The sequence below is a fragment of the Peromyscus maniculatus genome, chromosome 3, assembly GCF_049852395.1.
Source record: "Peromyscus maniculatus bairdii isolate BWxNUB_F1_BW_parent chromosome 3, HU_Pman_BW_mat_3.1, whole genome shotgun sequence".
Classification (NCBI taxonomy): Eukaryota; Metazoa; Chordata; class Mammalia; order Rodentia; family Cricetidae; genus Peromyscus; species Peromyscus maniculatus.
The window spans coordinates 91,038,526-91,050,114 of NC_134854.1; the positions used below are offsets into that span (position 1 = coordinate 91,038,526).

At 40.0% G+C, this 11,589-nt stretch overlaps 1 gene segment (V, D, J or C); it reads right to left on the minus strand.

Annotated features, from left to right (window-relative positions):
* Positions 1–1,175: 1,175 nt before the first annotated feature.
* Positions 1,176–1,733, minus strand: LOC102907727 (immunoglobulin kappa variable 1-39-like). The segment is given in 2 exon segments: positions 1,176–1,544; positions 1,668–1,733. Coding segments are annotated over 2 exon segments (369 nt in total).
* Positions 1,734–11,589: the final 9,856 nt, after the last annotated feature.

Below are 11,589 nucleotides of genomic sequence, written 5' to 3' on the forward strand. Positions count from 1 at the left end.
TTGACATCTCTGTAACAAGAAAAATGAGCACATTTAAGCCTGGTAATGGTGGCACAGGCCTTTAATCCCAGCATTCAGGAGGCAGAGTCAGACGAATCTCTTTGAGTTTAAAGCCAGTCTGGTCTACAGATCGAGATGCACGACAGGCTCCAAAACTACACAGAGAAACCCTGTCTTTAAAAAAAAAAATTAAAGAAAAGAAAAAAAAAATGAGCAGATACACAATGGAGGAAATCTTCCTCCCTTCCATGGGTATAATATGCAAGTTGATACCCTAATTAAGGACCATGTGGTCAGGAAGCCTTACTTTCAGTAAAAAATGGACTCTAGATTATGCGAAAAATCTCTTCCCAGTATGAATTTTTCTGAATTATTTAAGATTTAATTGTTTTTTAGTTTATGGGTACTGGTGTTTTCCCAGCATATTTGTTACTGTACCATGTGAGCACAATGCCCTCAGAGGCCAGAAGAGTGGCTCAGATACACTGGAACTAGAGTTACAGATAGGAGCTGGCAGTCCTTTGTGCTGGGAATCAAACACAGGTCCTCTAAAAGAGAATTCAGTGTTCTTAAAAATTTAGCCAGCGATCCTCAACCTGTGTTTCTTGACTCCTTTTGCAAACCTTATCTCCAAAATTATTTACATTATGATTCTTATCAGTAGCAAAATTACAGTTATAAAGTATCAAGGAAAATAATTTTTTGGTTTGGGGTCACCACAACATGAGGAACTGTATTAAATGGTAGCAGCATTAGGAAGCTTGAAAACCATTGCACTAAGTAATCTCCCCAACCTGATTGCTCAAGATTTTAATGCTAGGAAAATTAGATAATTTTCCTGTAGAAATAACTGGTTTGTTGCAAATCAATATGTAGGTCTCTCTCTCTCTCTCTCTCTCTCTCTCTCTCTCTCTCTCTCTCTCTGTGTGTGTGTGTGTGTGTGTGTGTGTGTGTGTGTGTTGATATCTATGTTGTATTAATCTTAGCTATTGCCAAAAACTCTGCAACTTATTTTGTCATGTGAGTAGTGAGACGTATTCTTATATTTAATGCTGGAACTGGGGATGGGGTTATAGATGACCATCAAACAATTCTCTCTGACAATATACAAAAACATCATATTTACCTTTAAATCCTGCCAAAGAGAAACACTCTCAGCAGCTGGGGACCCCAGAATAAGCAGTTGGCACAGCCTCGTCTCTCACTTCTGCTTCCTTTGGTGGTTTATGCCATGACTTGAATCACTGTGGGAGGAGTATAACCTTGTTGACAGTAATAAGTTGCAACATCTTCAGGCTGCAGGCTGCTGATCTTTAGAGAATACTGTGTGCCAGATCCACTGCCACTGAATCTTGATGGAACCCCATCTGCCAAGTTGTTTGCATCATAGATCAGGAGCTTAGGAGTTTTCCCTGGTTTCTGCTGATACCATGCTAAAGCACTGTAAATGTCCTCACTTGCTCGGCACGTGATGGTGACACTGTCTCCCAGAGATGTAGACAGGGAGGCTGGAGACTGGGTCATCTGGATGTCACATCTGGCACCTAAGAGTGGAAAATTGAAAACAAATTCCCACACAACTAATCCTGTTAGATGAAGACTTTCCCAGAGACCTGGCAACACTGATCAGACTCAGATGAACACATTTCCAAGGCTGTCTTCCTTACCTGTAAGCCAGAGCAGCAGCAACCCCAGGAGCTGAGTGGGGACCCTCATGACTGTGCTGTGACCTGTCTGAGGCTGACTCTAGCACAGCCTGTGGCCTGATTATGAAGAAGTCCTCAGGGCAGTGGCTGTGCTCTGAGCATATGCAAATCAGTAATGGCTGGCACAGTCACATGCCTGGCCAAACCATTAAGTCATTACAGACCTGTTGTCCTCTTATAAGAGTACAGGTTCATTTGTAAAGAATGTCGTCCTCTTTGAACAACAAGGAATAGCAGCGTCTGTGATTTGCACATTATTCTAATTTCTGTCATGTTCAATGTAGAATTTCCTTGTTATATTTTCCTCCATTCCAGAAGATTTTAGATATGGTACAGTTCTAGAAAGTACATGAACAGTTGCAGGGTCCTTTCATAGGTATTTGTAGATGTTATAATATGAATAATATAATATAATATGAGATGAATAATATAATATAATAATGTAGATCTGTCCATATAATGTTACTTGTATTTATGTTTTCAGGGATGAACATTTTACACTGCATAATCAATTGTGTGCTCCTTCCCGGGGAACAACATCTCTCCTATTTTCAGATTTACTCAGTTTCCTGTAATTCTTTGCTTAGAATTAAGGCCTTGTGGGCTCTTGCCCATCTAGTTTGGAATATTCTCCATTGTCTCTCTGTTCAGCTCATATTTGGGTAGTCATGTTGTTGGGCTTCTATAGGCACAGCTTCAGATGTTGCTCAGAGACACAGTCTTATGCAAACTCCCTGATCCTATGGTTGTTAACATATTCCCACTCCATTTTCCAAAATGTTCCCTGAGCCTTAGTTATGGGAGCATTTTGTAGATGGATCCATGGGGAATGAGCTCCACAATATACATGTAGTTTCTTGCTCACAATGATTCCCAGAAGAGTAATAAAATAATAGAGGGAGACATAGTTTGCAAGGAAGGACAGATTCTCACATAACTAATCAATATTTTCAGGTAAACAGTCCCATTTTACATATTAATGACAGTCCAATTATTCAAGAACAAAGTCATAGGTTTTCTCCCCTTCCATTTGTGCATATGAGCTCTCATCCTAGATTAAACTTGGATTATATCTATGTTAATTGTTCCTGTGAGGCTTCAATTATTGTCATGACTTCTGTCCCCTTTGAATTCAAGTCATGGTTTTTAAGAAATCTGAGCTTTCTCTCAGAAGCAATCATCCATGTCCTTGAATGCACAATGGTTACTAAACATTCATATGCTATGGGTTCAATATATCTTCCACATACTAAGAGGACATGTCTCTTAGTTTAGTTTTAGGGAAGAGGTACAAGCTCTGTGGTCAAAGAAGCATGTAAGAAAGTGAAAGCAGAAGCTACACATTAGGTGTTATAGCCACAGTGAGATCCAGAGATTTCGCACTGGGAAAAGGATATGAAGGACTTAGTATGACTTTTAATATGTGGTTGAAAAGGAAGAGTTTTACATGCATAGGCAACTATTCTGTTTGAGACAGAGATTGGACAGGGTGAAAATGACAGTCATGGCATGAAAATGATGACAGACACAGGAGAAGTGTAAGAAAGAATAGGTAGGTGGGTATGTTCCAAAACTAATTGACCTGAAAATCAATGAAAAGTATGACTCTCAAATTTGTGTTGAGGGATATATATATTTCATGTATTGACACCATATATGTATGTTTTGATTTAGCAATAAAATCGTGCTCATAAACATACAATATCTATCAAAATGTCACTTTATTAAATAGTTGGCAGGAACTGCCTTAAAAAGACAGTTGATAAGCTAATGTTTTTCATTTGATTACTATGTCAATTATTATTTAAAGTTGTAATTAAGTTCTTAAATATCTGGGGCTTTTAAAAATATGGCTGCTTGTCTGCATCTATAACACATGTTTGCTTGGAACGTACATAAGTTAGAAGAGGGTGCCAGGTCCCCTGGAACTGGAGTGGCTTCAAACCTGATATAGATGCTAAGAAATGAACCCACATCCATTGTAAGAAAAAGAATTACTCTTAGCTGGGCAGTGGTGGCGCACCCTATAATCCCAGCACTCAGAAGGCAGAGGAAGGCAGGTCTCTGAGTTCTAGGCCAGCCTGGTCTACAAACTGAGTTCCAGGAAAGGGGCAAAGCTACACATAGAAATCTTGTCTCAAAAAAACAAAAAAAAGTGTTAGAAGAGTGCTCTTAACTGCTGAGCCATCTTTCAAAAAAAAAAATACCCCTAGAAATTATAAGTTAGTTGGCTTATGAACCTGTTTTGAATATACAGTCACACTTATTATTTTCCCCTTTCCTTTATCTGTTCCTACAACTCACTCCAACTACATACTGACTTTCACATTCTCTGATGCATTTCACAGAAGATTGGCACAGAACACAAACACACACGCACACACACACACACACACACACACACAGAGAGAGAGAGAGAGAGAGAGAGAGAGAGGGGGGGGGGAATTATAAGGAGAAAATTTGTTCTCTACAGACAGGCATAAGTGAATTCATTGTTACATGAGTCCCAGGGTCAGGAAGCCTGGTGCAGAAAGACAGCCTCTGTGTGTGCTGCACCTGCTCTACAATTGAGGAAAACAGCAGGGATGCCATCTGCTGTCTTATTCTCTGGAAATTCAATGTCACTTTCAAAGTACCTGTTTTAGGTCTGGCTTGACACATTGTCTGGGTTCTTTCAGTCAGCTACCTCTACCTTCACTTTCTTCTTGAAGTTGCAGTGACAGAGCATTCTATGGTTATTAATGGGGACATGACATGATAAGATAGATACAACTAAAATGGATATAACTGGGTGAGTCCCTGGACCCACTCTAAATCTTCCCTTTTCCATACTCCTCTGGAAGCCCATATTCCAGCAAACTTCATTGTCTTAGATCAAACAACACTACAGTCCATCTATGATCTAATTCTTGGACTGGTTGTTACACATCCAGGGCTTCCATAATGTACTACCATAGAAGTGTGTGAAATGATGAGATTACTCAGAGAAGAAAAAAAACACATCATCAATAAGAAAGCTTGCCTGATTCCACTATTTTGGGCTAGGTCCCCAGAGTGTAGCCTGTGTATTGGCTATTAAGCGATACTGGAAAACCACAGATTAATGTGCTACTCATTTAGCGTAGACAAAGCCCATTCCCCAGATTATTTGCAAAATAGCCTCAAGAGGCTGTGGAGATAGGAAGTTCACACATTGTTTCATAGTAAATGTCTTTATGACCACAAATATAGAAGTGGTGTGATCTAGTGTCTAAATTCTAAGATGCTGTGGACAGTCTTTCAAAGAGGAGAAAAACACAGGGAGGAAGAATTCTTTTGCATAAATCCACATCATTAACAATTTTCAACATATGAAAAATGGATAAAAGATTCTAAATAATGAAAAGTCAGGCACTGACAGTCTTATAATTTTCTATAATGAGCCTTTTAATTAGGTAGAAGATGTCTTATGTCATCTGTATTATGTCAAATATCTCCTTTCTGACCTACTGAGGTGATTTCTTCCTTTGGCCTGTATGTTCTAGCTTTGGAAACTCTTTTGATGCTAATTGGCACCCTCCATTCAGGTAATAAGAATATGCAATCAAGAAGCTGTTTTGGGTCTGCACTAGGCTATAATGGGAGCCAATGGGAGAGGAAGTAGATGTGACACTGACCTTACTATACCCAGGAAATAGTGTTGTTGGGGGCCAGAGTCCTAGGACAGACTTTTCTCCATCTGCAACACAGAGTTGTCAGTATAGTGGTTTCTCCACTGTCTACTGACTACCTGTGCCCAGATCACTCTCAGAAGTGGACAGGGACTAGGAGAAAATGCTGGATACCAAGTGAATCAAAAATCTAAAACCTTGTGTATCCCTATTGTTATAATGATTGGCAGTCCAAAGGCTGGTGATTGTCACTAGACAAACATGTATTATTGCTCTCCCCCACCCTAGGCTGCTTGAAGGAATGTTTAAATGAATATGAGGTAGGGTCTTTGTCCAATTGAAACCCAGAAAATAGTGGACAATGATTGGTGGCCAATTGTAATGTGTTCTCTAAAATCTAATGAACCAAATATGGGACTATTTCTTCTTGTGAACGATCAGCAGCATTAGGAAGAACTCTGTATGTTATAACAAAAAAATATGTGCAGTTACACATATATAGGCAGTCCAATTCTTAATACTAGGTTGTAATAAAATACAGGTCTAGGATGTAGCGTAATTGACTGACTTCTTGCCTATTATAAAAAAAAGCCCTGGGTTAGAGCCTCAGGATTGCATGAATTGGGCTTGCTGGTGCACTCTGGTAGTCCTATTCCTTGGAAGTAAGACGCAGGGGTTTCTGAAGTTCAAGGTCATCCTTTACTTCAATTTTGAGACCAACAATACTCCATTAGATTGGAATTTTTTGGGGAAAATATCTAATTTTTAAAACCAGTTAGTGAATATTGATAACAATGTATTAAAAATAGTTGCAATAGTTAGTGGAGTAAGGAGTTTATTAGTTCCAACACACACATTCAATTCACATTTGATTTACATCAGATAAAACTGTAGCCTGGAAAAAGTTTTGGCCAAGAACACATTTAATATTCCTAATCTTTAGAACATTCTAAGCATATATGTGGTTAGATCTCATATTTGTCCATATGTGGCAAGGTCATCCAACACAAAACCATTCCATAGCTTATAACAAATTGAACATGATTTCATTTAGCTTAGTAAACATGGTATGTTGTGGGGTATTGATATTCCTTCAATGGTTACTTGGATGCCTGAGTGTTGATGCTGCTACAGCTGTGACAACTAAGGGTCAAACAAAAACACTGGCTTCCAAACTCACAAAGCAGGAAGATGAGAACATTTAATTTGAACATGCAATGCCTTGAAAAAATTATTTTAATTTTTCAGTTGAATATTGAGGAACATAGGGTCCTCTGCATATGAGTATATGGATGTATGCATGTACCCCAAACTCTAGAATTTAAAGATGTGTTTATATACAATGTTCTCAACCTGGCCTTTAGATAGTAGAGTAAAACCCCATTGTCATAATTTAACAGTTTTACAACTTTAGAAAAAATTAGTTCCTTTTTGTAGGCATACACATTTCCACAGTGCTACACATTCTCTAATAATATAGTAATATATGTCATCAATATTCCCCACCCCAAGAAGAGGTAACCTAAACCACTGTTTTCTTTGTTTAGCTCTAATCCCTGAAGACATAGACAGTCTTTTTTTTAATTTAATTTTATTTAATTTTACAATACCATTCAGTTCTATATAACAGCCACAGATTCCCCTGTTCTCCCCCTTATTGGCCCCTCCCCTTCCCCCCAGCACACACCTCATTCCAACCTCTTCCAGGGCAAAGTCTCCCCTGAGGACAGAGATCAACATGGTAGACCCAGTCCAGGCAGGTCCAGTCCCCTCCTCCCAGATTGAGCCAAGCATTCCTGCCTAAGTCTCAGGTTTCAAACAGCTTAGCTCATGCAATGAGCCCAGGATCTGATACCACTACCTAGATGCCTAACAAACAGCTCAAGCCAATCAACTGTCTCACCTATTCAGAGGGCCTGATCCAGCTGGGGGACCCTCAGCCTTTAGTTCATAGTTCATGTGTTTCCATTCGTTTGGCTATTTGTCCCTGTGCTATATGCAAACTTATTGTCAACAATTCTCGCTCATATAATCCCTCCTCTTTCTTGCTAATTAGACTCCCAGTCCTCCACCCGGGGCCTAGCCGTGGATGTCTGCATCCAGATTCCTCAGTCCTTAGATGGGGTTTATGGCACAACTATTAAGGTGTTTGGTCATCCCATCACCAGAGTAGGTCAGTCCCGGCTGTCTCTCTACCATTGTCAGCAGTCTTTTGTGAGGGTATCTTTGTTGATTTCTGTGGGCCTCTTTAGCACTTTGTTTCTTCCATTTCTCATGTGGTCTTCATTTACCATGGTCTCCTATTCTTTGTTCTCCTTTTCTGTTGTTGATCCAGCCAGGATCTCCAGCACCCTTTAGCTTGACCCTTACCCTTCATTACTCCCACTCATGTCCAGGTTGTTCATGTAGATCTCAGCCATTTCTCCATCATTGGGTAATCCTCGTGTCTCTTGGGGTGCCGTTTTCCAGGTAGCCTCACTGGTGATGTGAGTAGCAGTCTAGTCATCCTTGTTCCACATCTAGTATCCTCCTATGAGTGAGTACATACCATAATTGTATTTCTGAGTCTGGGTTACCTCACTCGGGATGATTTTTTCTAGATCCAACCATTTGCCTGCAAACCTCATGATGTCATTGTTTTTCTCTGCTGAGTAGTATTCCATTGTGTATAAGTGCCACAATTTATTTATCCATTCTTCTGTTGAAGAGCATCTAGGTTGTTTCCAGGATTTGGTTATTACAAACAATGCTGATATGAACATAGCTGAGCAAGTGCTCTTGTGGTATGATTGAGCATTTATTGGGTATATGCCCAAGAGTGGTATAGCTGGATCTTGGGGGAGATTGATTACCAATTTTCTAAGAAAGCACCATATTGATTTCCAAAGTGGTTGTACAAGCTTGCATTCCCACCAGCAGTGGAGGAGATTTCCCCTAGTTCCACATCTTCTGCAGCAAAAAGTGTCTTCAGTGTTTTTGATCTTAGCCATTCTGACAGGTGTAAGGTGGTATCTCAGAGATGTTTTGATTTGCATTTCCCTGATGATTATGGATGTTGAGCAATTCCTTAAATGTCTTTCAGCCTTTTGAGTTTCCTCTGCTGAGAATTCTCTGTTTAGTTCTATAGCCCATTTCTTAATTGGACTGTTGGTCGTTTTGATGTCTAATTTCTTGAGTTCCTTATATATTCTGGATATCAGTCCTCTGTCACATGTGGGGTTGGTGAAGATCTTTTCCCATTCTGCCTTGTTGACCGTATCCTATGCTCTACAAAAGCTTCTCAGTTTCAAGAGGTCCCATTGATTGATTGTTTGTCTCAGTGTCTGTGCTACTGGTGTTATATTTAGGAAGTGATCTCCTATGCCAATGTGTTCAAGACTACTTCCTACTTTCTCTTCTAGCAGGTTCAGAGTAGCTGGATTTATGTTGAGGTCCTTGATCCACTTGGACTTAAGTTTTGTGCACGGTAACAGATATGGATCTATTTACAGTCTTCTACACATTGATATCCAGATATACCAGCACCATTTGTTGAAGATGCTTTCTTTTTTCCATTGGACACTTTTGGCTTGTCAAAAATTATATGTTCATAGGTGCGTGGGTTAATGTCAGGGTCTTCAATTCGATTCCATTGGACCACATGTCGGTTTTTATGCCAATACCAAGCAGTTTTTATTACTGTAGCTCTATAGTAGAGTTTGAAGTCAGGGATTGTGATGCCTCCAGAGGTTGTTTTATTGTACAGGATTCCTTTGGTTATCCTGGGTTTTTTGTTTTTCCATATGAAGTTGAGTATTATTCTTTCCAGGTCTGTGAAGAATTGTGTTGGTATTTTGATGGGGATTGCATTGAATCTATAGATTGCTTTTGGTAAGATTGCCATTTTTACTATGTTAACCCTGCATATCCATGAGCATGGGAGGTCTTTCCATTTTCTGATATCTTCTTCAATTTCTTTTTTTAGGAACTTAAAGTTCTTGTCATAGAGATCCTTCACTACTCAGCAGAGAAAAACAATGACATCATGAGGTTTGCAGGCAAATGGATGGATCTAGGAAAAAATTATCCTGAGTGAGGTAACCCAGACTCAGAAAGACAAATATGGTATGTACTCAATCATAGGAAGATGCTAGATGTGGAACAAGGATGACTGGACTGCTACTCCCATCACCAGTGAGGCTACCTGGAAAATGGGACCCCAAGAAAGACACGGAGAAATGGATGAGATCTACATGATCAGCCTGGACATAAGTGAGATCAATGAAGGGTGAGGGTCCAGGGAAAGAGAGCGGGAAATCCTAGCTGGATCAAAAAATGGAGGAAGAACAAGAAGTAGGACTCCATGGTAAATGAAGATCACATGAGAAAAGGAAGAAACAAAGTGCTAAAGAGGCCCACAGAAATCCACAAAGATACCCTCACAAAAGACTGCTGGCAATGGTCGAGAGACAGCCGGGACTGACCTACTCTGGTGATGGGATGGCCAAACACCCTAATATTTGTGCCATAAACCCCATCCAAGGACTGAGGAATCTGGATGCAGACATCCACGGCTAGGCCCCTGGTGGAGCACTGGGAGTCTAATTAGTGAGAAAGAGGAGGGCTTATATGAGCGAGAATTGTTGAAACCAAGGTTGGATAAAGCACAGAGACAAATAACCAGATGAACGGAAACACATGAATTATGAACCAAAGGCTGCAGGGCCCCCAACTGGATCAGGCCCTCTGAATAGGTGAGACAGTTGATTGGCTTGAGCTGTTTGGGAGACATCTAGGCAGTGGTACCAGGTCCTGGGCTCGTTGTATGAGTTAGCTGTTTGAAACCTGGGACTTATGCAGGGACGCTTGCCTCAATCTGGGAGGAGTAACCTGGAACTGCCTGGACTGAGTCTATCAGGTCAATCTGAGTCCTCAGGGAAGACCTTGATCTGGAGGAGGTGGGAATGGGGGTTGGGCTGGTGGGAAAGGGAGGGGGGCAGGAAGGGGGAGAACAAGGGAAACTGTGGCTATTATGTAGAACTGAATAATATTGTAAAATAAAAAAAAAACTCTACTCCACAAAACTGGAAAACCTAAAAGAAATGGACAATTTTTTGGATAGGTACCACATACCTAAGTTAAGTCAAGACCAGATAAATATTTAAATAGTCCAATAACCACTAAGGAAATAGAAACAGTCATTAAAATTCTCCCAACCAATAAAAGCCCAGGACCAGATGGTTTCAGTGCAGAATTCTACCAGATCTTCAAAGAATAGTTAATACCAATACTCTCTAAATTGTTCCACATAATAGAAACAGAAGGAACATTACCAAACTCCTTCTATGAGGCTACAATTACCCTGATTCCTAAACCAAGCAAGGATGCAACAAACAAAGAGAACTACAGACCAATCTCCCTCATGAACATTGAAGCAAAAATACTCAATAAAATACTGGCAAACAGATTCCAAGAACACATCAGAACAATTATCCACCATGATCAAGTAGGCTTCATCCCAGGGATGCAAGGGTGGTTCAACATACAAAAGTCCATCAATGTAATACACCATATAAACAAACTCAAAGAAAAAAAACCACATGATCATCTCACTAGATATAGAAAAGGCATTTGACAAAATCCAACACCCCTTCATGATAAAAGTCTTGGAGTGATCAGGAATACAGGGAACAAACCTAAACATAATAAAGGCAATTTACAGCAAGCCAACAGCCAACATCAAATTAAATGGAGAGAAACTCAAAGCAATTCCACTAAAATCAGGAATGTGGCAAGGCTATCTGCTCTCCCTATACTTATTCAGTATAGTTCTTGAAGTTCTTGCCACAGACAGTCTTTTATGAATGATTACTCTGGGACAAGGCTGTTGTTCCTCCTGAACTTTGAAATGTTTATGAAAGTATGATTTTCTAAAGCCCTGTACATATTCTTTAAAGCCTAATGTCGTCCTTCCCAGGATCATTACCCAGGTCAGGAAATCTGAATAAAAGCTCTCAAACATTCCTCTCCACAAGATGACAGAAAGATGGGGCTTCTGATTATCTTAGTTCATTTTCTCCATCCACAAATTTTTCTCTTCTTCTTTGGAGGGAGTGGTTTCTTAAGGCCCTTGAGTGAAAATCAGCCCTGCTTCCATTGTGAAAATGTTGGGAGATCTTTGATATATCAGTCAAACTTTTGACTATATTGCATCTTTTGAGAGGAAGCAGGGGGTTCTAGAGCTGCTGAAAGAG